Source organism: Phaseolus vulgaris, chromosome 8 (assembly GCF_000499845.2).
Source record: "Phaseolus vulgaris cultivar G19833 chromosome 8, P. vulgaris v2.0, whole genome shotgun sequence".
Taxonomy (NCBI): domain Eukaryota; kingdom Viridiplantae; phylum Streptophyta; class Magnoliopsida; order Fabales; family Fabaceae; genus Phaseolus; species Phaseolus vulgaris.
Window position 1 is genome coordinate 5,518,539 of NC_023752.2, and position 20,017 is coordinate 5,538,555.

At 33.9% G+C, this 20,017-nt stretch overlaps 2 protein-coding genes across 2 annotated transcripts; one reads left to right on the forward strand and one right to left on the reverse strand.

Annotated features, from left to right (window-relative positions):
• Positions 1-315: 315 nt before the first annotated feature.
• LOC137825646 (ubiquitin-conjugating enzyme E2-23 kDa-like) lies at positions 316-3,145 on the forward strand. The gene is made up of 6 exons (XM_068631370.1): positions 316-520; positions 630-709; positions 1,243-1,357; positions 1,472-1,524; positions 1,639-1,767; positions 2,709-3,145. Exons 1-6 carry the CDS (start codon positions 477-479, stop codon positions 2,837-2,839), a joined length of 552 nt encoding a protein of 183 aa, XP_068487471.1. The 5' UTR covers positions 316-476; the 3' UTR covers positions 2,840-3,145.
• A 3,922-nt stretch (positions 3,146-7,067) lies between these two features.
• Positions 7,068-19,495, reverse strand: LOC137826870 (ATP-dependent helicase BRM-like). Its single transcript, XM_068633020.1, has 15 exons — positions 19,000-19,495; positions 18,718-18,911; positions 15,284-16,585; positions 13,821-15,140; positions 13,519-13,631; positions 13,202-13,289; positions 13,027-13,113; positions 12,737-12,829; positions 12,566-12,649; positions 12,287-12,490; positions 10,930-11,172; positions 9,327-10,853; positions 8,689-9,228; positions 8,106-8,357; positions 7,068-7,876 (listed from the first exon to the last, which is right to left on the reverse strand). The coding sequence occupies exons 2-15, from the start codon at positions 18,886-18,888 to the stop codon at positions 7,277-7,279; spliced, it is 6,624 nt and encodes a 2,207-aa protein (XP_068489121.1). The 5' UTR covers positions 18,889-18,911; positions 19,000-19,495; the 3' UTR covers positions 7,068-7,276.
• Between the last annotated feature and the right edge of the window lie 522 nt (positions 19,496-20,017).

Genomic DNA, 20,017 nt, shown 5'->3' on the forward strand with positions numbered 1-20,017 from the left:
AAACATCCCATTGGTATTCTGTTATATATTATTATTTGATATTAAGAAAAGAAAAATTAAAATAGTGTACAAGATCAGATTTTTAAACTAAAATTCATAAATTTAAAAATAAATTACGAGAATTTATCGTCAGCATCATTATTATTGTCTTTATATTTTTAAGTATAGTATAAACTTGTTGAGGAAAATAATTAATAGTATCTATAATAGAGGTTTTATTATTATTATTATTATTATTATTATTATTATTATTATTATTATTATTATTATTATTATTATTATTATTATTATTATTATTATCTGCTAGTTGTGCTGATTGCTGTCTGAACCAAATTTTACTTGTTTTCAGCAGAGTCTCCAATCTCAACTTCTCTCTCTCTCTCTGTCTTTCTCTCTCTCTCTCCACTTGCCAAAGGAAAAGGCTAAAGAGGAGAAGGAAAAAGGCAAAGCAAGGACCAACCAACACACACAAAACCATGTCTTCCCCAAGCAAGCGCAGAGAGATGGACTTGATGAAACTGTTAATCCTTTTTTTCCTCAATTCCATCAAAGTTTCAATATTTTTCTAATGCTCTCTTTTCCCCTTCTCTTTCTGATTCTGGGTCTACTTTATCTTTTCTTTTCCTTAGGATGATGAGTGATTACAAGGTGGAGATGATTAATGATGGAATGCAAGAATTTTATGTGCAATTCCATGGACCCAAAGACAGTGAGTTCCCTTTCCTCCCTCTTCTTTCTCTCTTGCTTCTTCTCATCAAGTTAGATGCTTTGCTTTTGTGGGTTTTTTCCCTTTTCGTTGCTGTGTTCTTCCTGGAGATAGCTGTTTGACCTCGGTAGCTTTAGATTTGTGTAGCTACAAGATTATATTGATGCCTTTTTTTACCCCTTCTGTTTGTTGTGTTAATTGCTGTGTGTTTTCTGTGGATTCTGTTAATAGATTTTGGGACAGCAATATTTTCTTATTGATTCTTTAGTTTTGCAAATGATTTTTGTACTTTCTTATTGATTTCCCTTTTGCTTGTTGTGGTGTTGTTAGTATGAATATGGAACTGACGTCTAGCCAGAAAAGGATTGGTGCCAGCTATATTTTGTTGTTTTTTACCTGTATCAGCTTTAGCACCATAGTTATTAATTTCACCTTTGATTGTTGTTTTTTCCTGGTTTGAGATCCTTATCAATGTTTCTGTATCATGTAGCTTCCTTTTTCTTTAGTCTTCTTATCTGTTTGATGGTTTTTTGCAGGTCCTTATCTTGGTGGTGTGTGGAAAGTGAGAGTTGAGTTGCCTGATGCTTATCCTTATAAATCTCCTTCCATTGGCTTCGTCAACAAGATCTATCACCCTAATGTTGATGAGATGTAGGCACATAGTAGTAATGTTCTGAGATTTGAGTGACTTAATATGTATTTGCTACAAAAATAATTGTGCTTCAGAGTGTCTGATCTGATAATCTTCGATGACAATAATTTCAGGTCAGGATCAGTTTGTCTGGATGTTATCAATCAAACCTGGAGTCCTATGTTTGGTAATGAAATTCAATAAATTTTCTGAGAAAATTTGTGGACTGTTCAAAGTTTAATATTTTTGACATTTTTTGTTTGTTTTTGTATGTCAAACAAAACTACTTTCTTCCTTCCAGATCTTGTTAATGTGTTTGAGGTTTTTCTACCACAACTTCTGCTGTATCCCAATCCATCAGATCCCTTGAATGGAGAAGCTGCAGCTTTAATGATGCGTGACCGATCTGCTTATGAGCTAAGGGTTAAAGGTATCCATCCTCTCTGCTCATTTTCTAACTAGGCATTTCTTGCATTAGTTTATATGCACTCATTTGGATGTGCATATATGTACACTCACAAACAGTTAGAACTTCATTTTTTTAATAATTCTTAACTTCATTCAATTATCTTATGAATATTATTAAAACAAATTGTTGCTCTTCTATTAACTGCATCATAAATTTCTAACATTGCAAGGTCTGATCCATTAACAGAACTGATTTGTTGACAGCTGTCACCAATATCATGTTACTGCCTTCTATCATACCATCAAATCCTTAACATAAAAATGAGGGATAAAAACGAGAAAGGATGGAGAGTCCTATAATCATTTAATGGATTGCGTTATAGAAATTCGAGGAAACTTGGTTTATTAACAGTTGTATTGGTGTTAAAAGTATGGGATGGTGAGAATTTTTATCTCTGGCAAAATATTTGTGAATGAAGGGCAGTGGTATATGCTCAGATTACAGTTTTAATAAATTTGAAATTACAAAACAAAACCAGATTTTAATGGAATGTTTCTACTCTAGAGTTCAGACTACACCATCCTTTTGGCTATGTTTGGATGTAAAGAAAAGGATGAAGTAGGGTGTAATGAAATAGAATTATATTTATACTAGGTTTTTGTTTGAATTGTTAAATAAGGATGGAACCAAACATATAATTTCTATTTCATGCTTTCCAGTATGTAAGGACAATGAAGTGGTAACTTTATCACATTTCATTTTATTCTGCATACCATTAGACATCCAAAAGTATAGCTGTGATTATCTAACTTGTTAGACTGTGTCACTTCCAAAACAATTAATCTAGCTTTGAATCCTTCTGAGAACCAATCTCTGATTATTTTTTTCTGGAAACGATCAAGTTTTCTCATTTTTATTCAATTCACACATGACTACTGATGTGTTTTTGACTTCAATGTCAGAGTACTGCGAGAAATATGCTAAACCTGAAGACATAGGAGAAGTCACTGAAGAGAAATCCAGTGATGAGGAGATGAGTGAAGATGAATATGATTCTAGTGATGAACAGGTTGTTGGTAAAGCAGATCCCTAACTTGCTTGCATTTCCTGTTCTTAACTTTGTATTTTATCTGTACATGATGTTCTATTTCTGTTAATTCACCTCACCACATGTGAACTTGTTATGGATAAGGGGGAAAAGTCTCCTTCCTTCTAGTTTCCTGTCGCTGTAAATAAAGTACTATTGATTTCCTGATGCAATTTTATTTCATGTTTAGGGCACTTTCAAGTGATTGTGCTGTTTAGCCATGATAATTTAATTAAGAATGTAGCACATACATCAAACTCTTTGTATTTGGTTTATGTTTCTTCTAATAAATTATGTGAATCTTGTTCTCTATTTACCACTCTTCCTCACTAGTTAGTGCAACATGGAATTAACCTAATAACAAGTAGCTAATGTTTTCAAAACTCATCTCGGCCAATGAAATTCTAAAACTGGTTCAAAGTCAATAATTATATATATATATATATATTTAAACTTTAATAAAAAAATTGTAATAAGTATATAAAAATTATTTAACAATGTGGCATTCCCACACATTTGAAGTCTGAGCATGTATTGAAGTACATTTTTTTTTGTATAATATTGTTATTTAGTGAAGTTTTCTATGTGAGACTTTTGAGATTTGTAGAATATATTCTCATTTCAAGGAAAATAACAGCTAATATGAGACTTTGAGACTTGAGATTTGGGAAGAACATTGACTCTCAAGAAAAGAGTTTCAGGTTGTTGACAACATTGTTTTTAGCAGATGATTTTTCTATCATTTAATTCTTAACAAAAATAGTGAGACAGAATTACATTTAATGTTGTTAATCTATTTTTAATGAAATTCTATTTATTAACTTCTTAAACATTCTCTTCAGATCAATAATTAGTAAAATTCATAAGAGTAAAAATATTTATTAATGATATTGTTGTGTTATCTGCACATATGATAGGAAGTTGGAAATAAATAAGTTTTTATAGAAAAAAAACATATTTATTATAAAAGAATGATATAACATTTTTTAAGTAATTTAAAATGTTTGTTCTTTTCTCATTTTTAAGAAAGAAAAAATAAAATATAAAAAAATAGTTTCTATATAAGTTAAAATTAATTTATATAAAAATTAATTTGCACAGTTTCTTATACAATCTTTTAAATATTTATGTTTACCTTATTGTAAATTGATTCTAATATATAAAAAAAAAAACAAATTTCATTTTTCAAGAGAGGAATTGTAAGTTTATTGAAACATGTATTTATAGTTTCCTTTCAATAATAAATGAAATATTTTATTATAAATATTGGTACTACACCTAAATTTTGTCCAATTTAGACATTGTTTTACCTTTTAGGTTCATAAGAAATCTTATAAGAATTATAATCAAAATTTACTTATTTAATAGGAGTTAAAAATAATAATTTTTAATTTTAGACTGTTCATTTTTTTTTATATAAAACTTCAATTGATTTTTTTATTTATTTTGATTTTATCCATAGCTGAAATGAAATTGTATACTGATTATTTTTTTATACTTTTGAAAAGTCTTGAAATCCTCTTAAGCAAGTGGAGTTCTATGTCAGCGAAGGAGATATGGGTTTGACTATTTCTTTATTTCAGTACGGACTAAAAACATATTTAATTTTTTTTTTAAATTATATAAAAGAAATATGTTATAATTATATTTTTATTTTATATTTAGCTCTAATTTTTTCACATAGAATAAATTTTTTTATAAAAAATGATTAAAATATTTAAAAATAGATTATAATTAATATTTTTGTTTATATTACAAGATTTATTATAATAAATATTATATATAAACTAATTTATATAAATTATTTTATATAATTAAAAAAAATATTTTAAACTTGTGCATAAATTAATTTAATTTATAAATAAGTTTATTGAATTGTATTTTATTTCTTCTAGAAGCTTTTATGGTAAAATCTTTTTATAATATGAAGATTTGTTTCATTTAGTGCATTCCCAAATTTAAAGAAAATAAAATTTGGATTGAGACATAATATCTTTTTAGAAAAAGTACATTTAAAAAATAAAAAATTATCTATACTTTCAAAATTGATAAATCTAATTTAAATATAAAGAAAAATATTAATTATAATATATTTTTAAAAAAAATATAAAAAAATGTAAAAAAAATAGAGTTGGATAGATATGTATTAAATTCTTGAAATTTGATGTAGTATGGAAAAATAGTCAAAGTCAAATTCTCATTGATGGAAAATTTCATGCTAACTAGATAAATAGTTAAAATCAAATACCTGAAACTTCATTTGTCACATAGCAAACAAGCTAATTTTGTCTGTTGACAAAGATTTTTTTTCAAAACTTTTAAAAACACAAAAAAGCAATTACTCTACAATTTGGTCAAAAGATAAAATTCAGTTTTACTTACAGAAATTACAAACATATTTAACTCTTTCTTTTTTATCTCATTTGAAAGGTTAAACCATCTTAAAAATGGAATCCAGAATTTTATTTTCTTACAACTCTTCTAACTAAATTTGGTTAACTTTCGAAACCAGTAACCATATAGAAATAAAATAAAGAAGTTAAGTGAAATTGTGAGTCCCTTGACTAAGTGTGTTTGACAAACGTGTTAAAGTTAAAAAGCTATACAGAATATTCCCATTTATCTTCACAATCAAGCATGGTTTGCTTTAGATAGACGTGCAATACATATAAATCTTATAAGAAAATATTAAAAAATTCATAAAAAAATATTTCTTGTCATCAAATGACAACGATTCATGCTGTTTTATTTCTAAATTATTCATTATCCACTTCTATAAAGGATTCTTTACTATTGTAATAATTGTGGTAACAAGCTTAGAATAAATTTCTTAGCTCAAAAACAAAGCATAAGTAATGGGAGAAAATTTGCTCTATTTTAATATATTATGTTTGTTGTTTGAGATAAATTTCATTGTAACGTGGGTTTGTAGAAATTGCTTAATATAGTAAAAGTCACTAGAATCTTGTATTAGCATGGCAACACTACCAATTAGTTAGGTTGCCTTGAAGAAGATTTATTGAAGTATATAAGGTATATAATTTCCTCTTTAATAATTAACATTATATTTTATTAAAAGAAAAGTAATATTGAATGAGTAACTAAGAATTTTAAATTTATAAGACAAAAAATAGAGGGTAAAAGATTCCATTCAAAATTAATTAATATTAACACTGATTTCTTTTTAATAAATAAATATGACAATTACAAAAATCATGTGCTTGCTTATTTACCTTTTAAATAAAATTAGCAAGATTAAAGTTTTTTTTATTGTACTAAAAACTAATATTGTATTAAACCTACTTACCCAAACCAACAAACTATTAAAAACCTTATTTAAGTAAAAAAAAATTAAATGGTTTAAAAATAATTTTAACTTATGAAAGAAAATTATACTTTTAGTTTAAGTAAAGATTATATGCATTTACAATTTAAAGTATTTTTACATTATCATTCAATTATAAATGATAGCTATGATAAATTTGTTGATTTTTAAAATAAATACTTTTAAAGTTACCTTTATAACTTTTTTCTTTTAGACAATATTTTATCCTACTTTTCTTTATTTTTCTACAATTAATTTGATTCAATTTCATTTCAAAATGTAATTTGTCCATACTAATCAATTAGGAACAATAATGAAGGTTGAATTATAGGGATTAGTCCATCGATCTTTAATGAAAAATAACAAGCTAGGGCTGAATAATTTATATATATGTTTCTGAATTCGTCCTTTAATCTTTAAATTAATTAATGTTGAATTTTCAGTATCTTCCTATCTTCATCTTTTATTTATTTTTTTACAAAACCCTAAAATAACACCCTAAAATAACATAAAGTTTGGATTTACAATCGAAAGTAATCATAGTATAGTATGAGTTAATAAAAACAAATCAAACTTCTGCTTACTCACAAAACCACCAACAAAATTTCCCTGTACTGATACAAACATAAAGAAGTTCTTCCATACTTCCTTCCATGTGTTTATAACTATAAAAAATAGGATAAGATATAAATTATTTTTCCAAACCAGACCCCCCTAGACATCATTAACCTGATTACTATTGGTTCCAATCTAACTTGATAGTTTATGCATTTGATATAGATAAATCATTAGGAAGAGTAAGTGTAGCTTGTAGAGATTAATCCTTGTATGGCATACTATGAACCAAGAAGTTACTATACAAGACATTCATGAGCTATCTAAAGAGAAGTATCACCTGCAAGATGCAGCTATCCAAAGAAAAAAAAACTGTTGACCATTGTAATTTAACCCATTGATTGAGGTAGCTATAGAATACAATTGAAGAACTAACTCTATATTAACAGAGTATGGGCTAAAGCCTATGAAAGGCAAGGCAAGGCAACTAAAGCTCTTCCTGAAAAACTAGTACCAATGATAAATATTTCAGTTATATACCATCCTTTGTCTCCATGAAAAATCTACATATGGCTTGGTCTCCTCTTCCCAGAATCTGTTCTCAAACGCTTTACAGGATTTGCCCAACCAACTGACCCACCAGACCCATTTGAATGTTGAGATGGCTGACTACCCCATCTACCATCCTTTGGAGTTGAACCTGACCCTGGACTTTTTATAGCACCAGGTGGAGAAACAGGACATGCTGATCCACTCCTGCCCTTCCCCAATGACTTTTCCCTGTCATTTCTTTTCTTCTTGCACACAACCAACTGACCTGGATGAGTAAGCATTGGAGGATTATCCTGCTGAGGTTGCTCACGCGCACTGCTGCCACCACTTCCAGTCTTGGACTCCTTCAAATGACCTTTGAACCTGGTGCTTTCGCCATTAGAAGCAGATGGCGGCTTCTGTGAAGGGATTGGATCGGTTTCCACATCGTTGGTCGCTCTGTGCCTTTTGCTGGAGCCAACTGTCACTTGCCTTGGGGATGCGGCGGTACCAGCCGGAATTTGGCTGGTGAAAGAAAGTGCACTTCTTGCTTCTCCAAAATCTGTATCCGGGAATGCGATTTTCAGGATGTCAAAGAATAGATCATGAACCTTCCTTGCTTCAGATCTCACCTGTAAATAATGATCATTCAGAACTTTTAACAGTTACAAAAATGGAGATCACATGAACAATCCTAGTCTCTGTCAATTTTAGGTCCTTTGAAGTGTTGACAGAAAATCAGACCTGCTATATATGCCTAAATATCTGCCAAATTGTCTTTGGACACATAAATTTTCCAAATACTGTTAGTCAGGTTTTGTTTCCTTCACTTTGTACAATAACACGGATAAGAAATCTCACCTCAAATGAATATCCATAGAAATGCATTGAACCCCTTAACATGAACTGTACATCAAACACGAGCTCCATTACTCCAGTATAATCCATTCTATCAATCCGCTGGTCAATCTTCCGTAAATCCAACAGACTGTTCCCAGATCCACCTGCATACCCAGAATTCTCAATCCTCTTCCACAAATCTGTCAGCAAAGGTACAATCTGATGGCCTTCCTTGTCTATTTTCCTTTGGAGCTTGCTAATTACATTTTTGCACTGCATGTGAACAAGTTGTGTGAGGTCATGTACTTACATTAGAAATCTACAGGAAACATCTCCAACATGGTTTATTTAACGAGTTGAGATTAAGTTCAAATAGCCAACAGAAAGTTTAAGGGAAAAACAGAACAAAGTAATATTTTCAGAAGTGCAGCAAGTGAAAAACCTTCAAGATCCTATTGTATTATATTGATATTAATATTAATCTTTTGTCATAATTAAGGTTGGGATTACTAATGGTTCCTGCATGCAGTCCATGAGTGAGGTATGAAAAAAAAAACAATCATAACAGAAAATACGACAACATTAATTACATAATGACACATACTCCTCTTAGGATTATTTCAGTCGTCTTAGTTCCATGAGCTGAAGATCCATTTGAATTGAGAGGCTTCCCCTCCCAAATCTCTCTAGGGTGTTCACCACCATCATCTGAAGGAGCAGACGTGCAATTCAAACGATTAGACTTAGGTGACCCCTGCAATTTGGATGTATTACCTACTTTTCTTGAAGGTAATTTTTGCTTATTTTTTAATGATGTTGCATTCTTATCATGCTTGCTGGCATTGTTGTCTCCAAGTGATTTTGTTTCCGTATCAGTCCTTGTTTGCATTTGATATTTATAGTCTGCCAAAAGGGATGATTCTCCCCGTTGAAGAGATACCATCTCACTGCCAGACTTGTCCTCAGGCCTTTCCATAGTATGACGGGGACGAACACGAAGACTACGCTTCCGCTTGATCTTGGGTTTCTGCAAAACTTGTTCATCTTCCCCCTCATCACGATCATGAATCCAACTGCCTGACTGTTGATGATCCATGTGAGAATCACCTGATACTGCAATTTCCCCTTCCTCCAAGTCGTCTCCCTTGCAAAAGTGTCCCCAAGATATTTAATCAAAATGAAACAGGACAAAGAAACCCCAAACAAAATAATAAAATAATCAAAAAACGAAAGTCCAAGTACCATTATTTTTGAAATGGAGCTTGGCCTGGCATCCAATGCGGAGAGGGAAGCAAATTTCTGAGCAGAAACTGAAGGTGAAACAGTTTGCACCAATCTTTGACAGTCGGAAGACGATCCTGAGGAACCAGCTTCTTCAGCCACATGATTATGTCTAGCATTTGAACGAGCAATTTCATATCCAGCATCAGAAGTTAAACCATCCTCTTCTGGTTGATGCCCATCAGCCCCACTATAAACATCATCTTCAAACTCTCCAATTTCCCCTTCTTCTTGTGCAGAATATTCATTTCTCTCTTCAGAGCTTGCTTCAGAATATTCTCCATTTTCATCTTCCAACTCTTTATAATTAGGATGTTTTTTTCCCTTGGGCCGTCCCCTTCTCCTTTCAGAACCCACCTCACTATCCATGCCAATATTACCACCCAACATGTTCTTTGATGGTTTTTTCGATAAAGAAGCAATAGCAGCATTCACTTCTCTTGTATTGGCTCGAAGCCACTGAGGCACCTCATCATGTTGCATTATCTCCTCGGGCCAATCCAGTTCTTCATCCATTTGATCAAACAACTCCACTTCCTCATCACTCCTAGCAATCAAGCGATTTAACTCCTGAAGAGAAGGAACATTATGGACATTTTCTTGATACCTTTCTTCATCATGTAACAATGTCTCTAAAGTCAAACGCCTCTCTTCATGTGTTGTCCTTTGATCAAAACGTCCAGCATTGATAACCTCATCGGCCATATCTATCTTATATTGTTGAATATTGTTCCTTATGAGGCTCTCAACAGATCCTATATAGCGATCCTTACCCACAAATTCATCCTCCATATCGACAGTGCCTCCACTTCTCAGTTCATCCTCCTTCTGATGGCTAGAGATTTTGTCAACAACAGCCTCCAAGTAGATAACTTTGACTTCTCTTTTCTGCCCAATACGATGAGCTCTTGCCACAGCCTGCTCCTCATTTTTCGGATTTGGATCAGGATCATAAATGACAACTGTGTCAGCAGACTGAAGGTTAAGGCCTCTCCCAGCAGCTCGAATGCTAAGCAAGAAGATGAAAGAGTCTGAATCAGGGCTATTAAAGTCCATTATTGCTGATTCACGGTCATCCAAATTAGTAGTCCCGTCAATTCTTCTGTACACAAATCTTCGCAGATTCAAGTAATCTTCTAAGATATCTAGAAGTTTTGTCATGGTACTAAACAGCAAAACTCGATGACCAGTTCTTTGAAGCTTTATAAGGATCCTATCCAGGACCCACAATTTCCCACAAGATTTTACAATTAAATTTGTAGATAATTCATTAACTAATGGGTAATTAAGACATGGATGATTGCAAGTTTTCCGCAACTCCATGCATCTGTTATTTAAAGTCTTGTACTCTTTTGCCTGGTAAAGCGGATTCTTTTGAATCTTAGATTCCTCACCTTCGGGATCAAGTCGAAGGGTACCGGTTGATTTGACCCAATCATATATGGCACTCTGCAAAGCTGACATCTTACATCGTAAGACTATAGAGACCTACAATGCAGTACAGATATTAGGATTGTAAGACCAAATAAAAGAGTAAAAGGTCAAGGAAGAGTTGGAATCAAACCTTTGGCGGTAGTGAACCCTCAACCTCTTCAACACGACGCCTGAGCATGAAAGGCTCGAGAATTTGGTGAAGTCGATGGATGATGATAACTTTTTTTTCAGTCTCAAGCCAATCATCTTCTGTATTTTGAGTGGAAACTTCCTTTTGAAATGGCTTTGAGAACCAATCATTAAAGGCTTTCTTGTTGTCAAAAACCTCTGGAAGAAGTAAATTTAAAAGCGACCACAGTTCTTTCAAATCATTCTGCAGAGAAATTTACATAATTTTTTTTATCAAGATTTGTAATGCACCATGCATCTAAATGATTTATCAATTGATTGATGATCATTAAAGACATCTAAATGAAGCTAACATATAGAACACGAGTCAATATAATAACAGGTATTTACTGAAGCAAGACATGAATTATTAGTAAGAGGACTTTGACTACATTCCAGCAACAACAAAATGAACACTGCTAGAATAATGAGCTGCAAGATTTTGGGCTGCAATCAAATTAACAACATTCAAGCTTCGATAAAAAAAAGGTCTTAATAGTATTTATAATAGTAGTTTATTACAGTAAAGGAAATTATCTATAGATAATGAAATATTAGACCCAAACCCCAGCTTAGTATCAGCCATCAGAAAGGTATGACAAGACAAGGATTTGACCTGTTAGATCTGAATCTAGCCTCATCAGGTATTTTTGACTCCTCTTGAAAAGGAATTTACCAATTAAAGCCACTCATATAAATAGATAACAGATAAAATATCTCAAAATTGTATAAACAAAGGTTAAGATGTGTAAACAACTCTTCATTCATGGCAGAGGCAAGCTAAATGGCTCAGCAGTATTCACCAAGCACCAGCTTATAAGTGCCTTTGCCATCACAAATATTTTAAATTGTTAAAAGAACAGATAAAATTTGGCTACTGTCAAACACTACTCCTAAAAGCTTAAACTAATAGGTAAAAGCATATTAATAATTTTATTATCTTTAACACTCCTCACCTCACAAAAAGGACCTTAAGAATAAAGCATAGACAATTTAAATGCCAACTGTAACTTGTGCTGAAATTTTATTTTATTTAGAAGAATGGAGGTACCGAAGACTGAACTTATGACCAATTGGTCATAAAGGATATAATGCATGTTTCAAGGAAAGAGACTTCATAAAGCTAAAACTATTAGTTGAAGGCACATGAATGTTTTTAGCATTCCCAGTCGTTACCAAGGACAGAACAAGCTTGTGCAAGAAAATAGGAATGTGCAAACTTCAAGAATCGTGAAGATTTTTGAATTGGGTCATAAAAGACATTATGAGTACACAGGAAAACTACAGCAACAATGCACTTGTATCAAAGCAAAATAGACCTGTAAAGGTGTTCCTGTCAAAAGCAGGCGTCTTTGACAACGATATCTATCAAGATCACGAGCTAGAACTGATTCTCTATCCTTCATTCTCTGTGCTTCATCGATTATTATATACTTCCAATCAATTTTTGAAAGCCTTGACCGATCATACATGATGAACTCGTAAGTAGTCACCAGGACATTAAATTTCATAGCCATAATCTCCTGCAAATAAAACAAAAAGAAACTCAGAATTGAACATTAAATTACTCATAAATTAATAATCTCTGGCACACTTACCTGTGAATATAATTTTGACCGGTAATCCTTCCCTCCAGCATAAAAAATGCATGACACAGATGGTAACCAAGTATACAACTCACTCTGCACAGTGAACAAAAGTTTTTTCGATTAAAAGAGACACTTAATAACAAAAAAAATATCACCAAAATGAAAGAATTGAAAGATCACCTTCCAGTTAACCATAACAGCATTTGGGACTATTATAAGATGTGGGCCATAGTTTCCTTTAAACTCCATCAAATAGGCTATTAATGCCATAACCTGGACACAGAAAAAATATTTGTTTTCAAGAGGTTCATATAATAGAACCATCAGAGCAAATATCATGGAAATAAAAGGAGTAATCTTTTACATCAACTTAATGCAAACTTGAATATGAATTGTAAAATCCCTCAGCTTGAAAGAACATCATATATTTTTTTCAGGTTTTAGATAACACAGAAAATCATAATACTAACCTGTACAGTTTTTCCAAGACCCATCTCATCTGCCAAAATCCCATTTAATTTGTTGTTATACAAGGAAAGCATCCATTGCAAACCAACCTTCAAAATAACATGTCAAATCCTTAAAAAGCTTACTCCAAAAGACAACAAGCTATTATAGACAATTTCAAGAAACTCAGCAACCTACCAGTTGATAGTCTCTAAGTGTTCCGGCCCGTAACATTGATGGTTGACGTACAACCTTCTCACTCACTGCATGAGCAAGGCTGTAATACCTGATACGTGACAAAAAAATAGTAAGCATCAGGAATCAGATGTATTTATTATATAACCAATAAATACTTAGATAAACAATATCAAAGCGTTACAATTATGATAAATATTAGAATTAGGCACTTGGCACATTTTGAGCCAACATCTACCTGTAAAAGTAAACCTGACCTCAAGTTTCATTATTCCAAAAGCACAAAACTCAAAATACACAAAAAAAGGAGTGACACTCACTTGTTGACAGATGAACTGTCTTTAGGGGCATTCATCTCCATAAAACGATTTCTAATCATGACTTCCTCTCCAGCACAAGCTGCTGCCGCTCTGACTTCTTCTTCAGAAAGACCCTTTAGCCATAAAACATATAATGGGATCAGTCATGACTTCAAACAATTTAAAAAGTACATTAGAAAACATGAAAAAATAGATACCACAAATGAATTGTACAAACTAAAAAATACGCACACAAAAATAAAGATTTTCTTCCAGGCCACTAGATTTTATTTTATTTTAATGAGGAGATTGATGAACCATGCCTGCAATCGTGCTGCACCTGCAGCAGCTTTGGCAGCCTCCTCCACTTCCTGTTGATTCTTAGTAGTGGTTATCTTACTTCCTAATTTATGGAGATACTCTTCAGTCTGGGTTAAGAAAGTTGAGAGGACAGCATATCTCTCCGCAGCATCACCTTGAATGCTAGTCTGCTGCTCCAGCAACATCTCCCTATATCTGTCAACATCATTATTTTTTAAGGCTTCCATCCTTTTATTTCTGTCCTCATCCTTACGTTTTGAGAACTCTCTCAACATCCTTTCATGATATTTGGCCACCCCTCTGTTGCGAGCAGTACGGGCATCACGAATGGCCCAGTGTGTTTCAAGAAGCTTCTTGCGCCATTGAAATATAGATTTCAGTTGTTTCTCCCTTAAAGCTCTCTGAGATGCCTGCACTTGTCTAGCAAGTTCCATACGCTGACGTTCACACAGCCTAACAAACTTTCGATATGGCCTATCTGGCATTGCCATTATCTCTTGTTGCTGTTGATCAATCTCATCCCTTAAACGTGACTGAAGATCTAAAAGGCGAAGTTTTTTTCCTTCAATTTGCAACTTTAAAACAAGATCTGGCCTAATTCTTTTCCTCTCTAAGTTTACTGCTAGTAAACCTTCAATCTTCCTCAAATTCTCTGTCTTTCTCTTGCTAAGGACCTCCATGCCTTCCTCAAACAGAAGTTCTTTTACATCATATGCCAATGACAAATTGTTGTTGTTGTTGAGCAACATTGACGACCCAAAGGAATCATGTTTCCTGGTGAAGAAAGGAAAATCAAATAGGGGTCCATGGTATTTTCTGGTGGAAAGCGTATCCTTTGGCTGGGCAACAGTGCTCGCCTGAGTGGATTTATTAAGTTGCACTGTCTCAGTTACAGAAGACTGGGGAACAGCAACACCTTTTCCCTTGTCTAATACTAACTCATTTCTACCAGAAGTTCTGTTCATTCCATGTTCATTTTCCTGATCTGACTTAGCAGAGCACACAACAGACTGCTGCTCTTCCTTTCCAGCAGATTCCTTTATCATGGGAGATGGGGCCTGCACATGAACTGCTGTTACAGCATTGCTCTCATCTCTAATAAAGCCTTCCTTCTTTGAAGAGCTCTTTCCGCTAATGGATGGGATATGCTGTGAATCTTTGGCATTGGCCTCATTCTGCCTTGGCTGTTCAGCCACAATATTTCCAGCAGATCTCTCTTGATTTTGTGCTCCTCCAGAATGAATTGGCTGCTGCACTTGCAAATCAAGAGGAGGTGGATTGATGGACCGAAGAAGTTCCTGTGGAAGTGCACCTTCTCCTTTCTATCAACACAGGAAAAAAAATCAGTGAGCACAATCTCCATTAAATATTATGCAGTAGATTTTCATTTCACTAGGTGTGCATAAATAGCACAAAAAAACATAAAGCAGGCCGCAGACAGAATGAAGGAAAGAATATATTAAACCTTTAGACGCCGAAATGCTAGTATTTGTGCCTTAAGAACGTGAAGCTGTTGTTTGGTGAAACCATTTCTTTTTTGAGGTGTCTGAGATGGCCCCGCTTGAGATTTGGTGCAATTTCCTGATCCACCTTCATTTGTCAGACCTCCAGCCTGAGAAGCAGATTGGTTTAATTGCCTGATGTACTGCATTTTTGCCGGTTCTGGACAAGATGATGAAGCTTTTGCATTCAGAGGATGATCTGCACCTATGTTCATGTTTGCAGAGGTCTTCTGTGGATGTATTCCATTTCCGATTAGAACTGACTGCTTCAAAGATCCTTGAGTGTCTCTGCTATGAAGACTGAATTGCTGTACTGCCATGTCACTAGAGGTACCGGCTATACCAGCACTGATTGGTGGGCTAAAATGGTTGGGTGGAGCCATCTGCCTGGCTTTCACAGAACCTGACTGTGCAGACACATCACCAGATGAATTAGCACGTGCTGAACTCTCACTTGCCATTGCTGGAGAAATAACCTGCTGGTTTGAAACAGGGACAGGTGATGACTGTGCACCTGAGTTAGTATCATTTGCCTTTGGTTGTTGAACCATCCTTGATTGCATCAATGGAATAAGCTGAGCCATTAACTGAGCATTTGCAGGATGTGACATATCAATATTTTGTTCATGTGCCCATGCCTGCATAGCCCGCAATTGAGCAGACATTGCAATCTGGTTATTCATAGTGTTTGAGATGCTCTGCTGATTTGCCAGAGCTTGCACGGGGCTTATAATATTTCCAGGTACTATGTTTCCAACAGCTGATCCCTGACTTGAAGGATTTCCTTCACTCTTCCTGGCAGGTGCTAGCTGCTGCCCTTGCTCTACACGCTTTTCCCCATGATTAAAATGGTCAGATGAATTTCTGGACGATGATGCTTGGGCTTGATTTACTGCCTGCATGGACATAAGATCCTGCATTTTCAAATTTCCCATTCGCATATCCTGATCCTTTACAGAGGAAGGGCCCAGAATTCCCATTTTCGGTTGCTGCAGTGACTGCATTGCCAAAGCAGGCTTTTGTTGTGAAGCCTGCAGAGCATATTGGAAGTATGCTGCTTGTGCAGGATTTAGCATTTGTTGTTCAACACCTTGACCCTGGTTGGATCCATGCTGAGCTAGATCAACAAATTTTCGAGACTGTTGAGGCAGTTGCATGGAACTAGATGGGAAATTGTTACTCCCAAATGCTCCTTGAAGACCTGCTTGATATGCCAAAAATGCCTCACTCCCTTCAGGTTTTCTAAGCAGCTGCTGTTGAAATGACTGCACATGTACACGGTTGAGTAAAGGTCATTATTCTATAAGACAAATGATAAGTTTAAAGGTTACCCAAAAAAGGCATAATTCTCATAATATCATTAGAACTTGTAAGATCACAATCCGAAATTCATAGATATCAAGACACACGCATGCAGGTACACACACTTTTCACAGTAGAACATATGATGAATCAGTTCCCAAGGCCCCACTTCTGATTCATATCTAAAAAGTTATGACAGAAATTTCATGGAGATTTATGCAGGCTACTATTAACATGAAATACAGCAAAAACAACTTTGACCTATATACTGAAGTAACAACCATGAAATAAAAAACGAGACCATAGTTGTAAATTATGGCATATTCTGAAGTACCATTACCATAAATCATAAAGAAAATCAGTCATGTATTAATGACCATGCCATTTTGAGAAAGAAGACAATGCATCAATGATTTTTCCATTAAGACTGCATTTAATAGAAAATTATAAGTAAACAAGATACAAACGATACCAATCATTGAGCATTCCTCTTTTGCTAATAAAAACAGAAGTAACAGAACAGAGAGGCAGTAAGAACAGTTAATACAAATTGACAATAAGCAGAAGTTGACGAAATAACACTTTTACAAGTTGCAACTATAGCTTATTTAGTTACAATCTGCAATTAAACGTTTCTTTACACTTTATAGCATTTACTCAGCAGATAAAGAGACTGGGAGAATTCCTAATCCAATATGTAGAAGATGACGAAACAAAACTTTTTTAGCAAGTTGCAACTGTAGCTTATTTATTTACAATCCAATATTTTTCAGTCTTTAAACATATCATTTACTCAACACATAAAGAAAGACTTATAGGGACAATTCATAATCCAAAGTAAGTATATCAACATGCATAAATTTCAACAATAGCACCTGAAGATAATTAAAAATTCAAAAGGGGTTCGTTAGCCAGAACATAAACCCCAAGTTTTATTGCCCTGATGCTTCATTATTAATCATCATCAACACCTTTTAGCAAGTTGCCAATGTAGCTTGTGTAGTTAAAATCCATTATTGATCAGCCAGTATAAAGACAGAAGTAACAGAACAGACAGGCAGCAAAAACAGTTAATACAAATTGACGATAAGCAGAAGTGGACGAAATAACACCTTTTAGCAAGTTGCAACTGCAGCTTTCTAAGTTACAATCCACAAAAAAACAATGCCTTTACACTCAAACCATTTACTCAACACATAAAGAAAGACCAAACGGAGAATTCATAATCCAAAAGAGCAAATCAACACAAATTTCAATAACAGCAACTGAAGAGAGTTGGAAACTCAAAAGAAGGGGTTCATAGACCAGAACATAAACCCTGAGTTCTATTATCCTTATGCTTCAATATCAATCATCACAAATACCTTTCAGCAAGTTGTAACTGTACCTTGTGTAGTTAAAATCCATAAGTAATCTTTGTCATGTACAGTTTACTCAAGGAACATAACAAGGGGAGAATTCATAATCCGAAGTAGTAAATAGCGTGCGTGAATTTCAACAACGGCACCTAAAGAGAGTTAGAAAGGCAAAAGAGGGGTCCATAAAACAATAATATAAACCCCAAATTTTATTACCCTGATGATTCATTATCAATCACCATCAACCTCTGAAAGGAAATACCTTAGAAAAGTGCAGAAAAAAAAACATGCAGAATAGTCAATGTTTCCTATAATTCAACATCACCATATGAAACAAAAAATAAAGCCAAAGACCAATTAGCAAAAAAATTAAAAGTCAACAGACGAGTGCATGCAGGCATAGGATAAAAAGAAAGCTAGATTGGAATAGACAAACACCAACAGCACAAAACTGTACCAATAATTTCCAGATTCAATAATTCGATCAGTTTCCATATGATGCTCCTTGAACGCCTTGAAGAAAAAGGAAAAAAAAACACAAACTCAACCAACTAACTAAACCCCAACACCAAGTGCATTAAATGCAAATTCCACCACAGCCCATTTCTTCATACTCGCATGTGTTCCAAAATCCGAATTAGCAGTACAAGCAGGTAGTAGACTTCCCATCACTAGTAAAAAGAAACAATTCAACCAAATTTTCACAGAAATTCAGCTAAACCTATCAAAATCCGCACCTGCCTAGAACCTATGTGCTGCTGCTGCTGCTGTTGCTGTTGCTGCAATGACTCCAAGTGCGACGCAGCCGATGACGAAGAAGACGGCGAAGCAGCCGCTGACGACGTCGATGCCGCCCGTCCCGCCGGATTCCGGCCCGGCCCACCACCGGGGCCGCCGCCAGATTGCATGCAACCACCCCAGAATTCACCACCTACAGAAGTCACCAAAATTCAGATCACACCCACTGATCAAGCAACAAAAATAATAAAAGCTTCAAACTTTGAATAAAAGAAAGATACCCAGAAATGGCAGAACCTCAGAATCCCTCCAAATGTGAAGAAACCCACATTTTTTCCCTCCGATCCCAACGTTCAAAAAAAATCTAATATTCTCTCTCTAGCTGCTGCTACTGACACCCACTTTCTCTCTCTAGAATCCGCAACTTTCGGGCAATTGGGGACAGATCTTTCCTTCCAGAGGACCGAACTTGACGGATTCGGTGATTCCACTGTTTGGGCCACACGCGATGTCGCAATTCACAGTCAAACCCTAAGGAAAAAAATTATTTTTTTCCAACTTTCTTTTTCTTTTCCATTTTATAAAAAAAAATGGTGTTTATGTTAATTTCTTTTTTCCTCAGGTGGGTGACAAACCTTTCTCTTTCTGCCTCTCTTCTTTCTCACTGTGCGATTTATATGCCCCAACCCCTACGGTTACAGATTTACGGAAACTTGCAATTCACGTTGCCCTCTTTTCTCTTCACAATTACATCCAAAACCTATACTCTTCACTCCTAACCTCTCATATTTATTTCTTTTTTTATATCTTCCATAAATCAAACGTATGCCACCAAATTATTCTTTCTGCTTTTTCAACTTTATTTACAAAATTAATAATAATTAATTATTCTCATTATGTGCAGGTAAATTTATTTCAAAAGAAATGTTTTTTTTATTTTTTAAACAAATCCCTTCTCATAAAAAAGATACATAAGATGCTAGAGAGAATTTTTTTTCTTTAAATATCAAAATGTATTTATGATTTTTCTCAGACAAAATTATCTTCAATTTTTTTAAGAGTGTTAGAGAATTCTTTTCAATTTCACATTTCTATTTCCTATGAGTCAATTACAAAAAAAAATTGTAAATAACTCTTGTAAGTATTTTGGGAATTGATATTAATAGGAATACATAAATAAATAAATAAATGTGTATATATAAGTAGTATTTGATTTTTTAAATTAGGTACCATTATAATTATTATATTCATCGAATAAAATGTTTATTTTTGTAATGTTAATGTTTAATTTCTATTTTT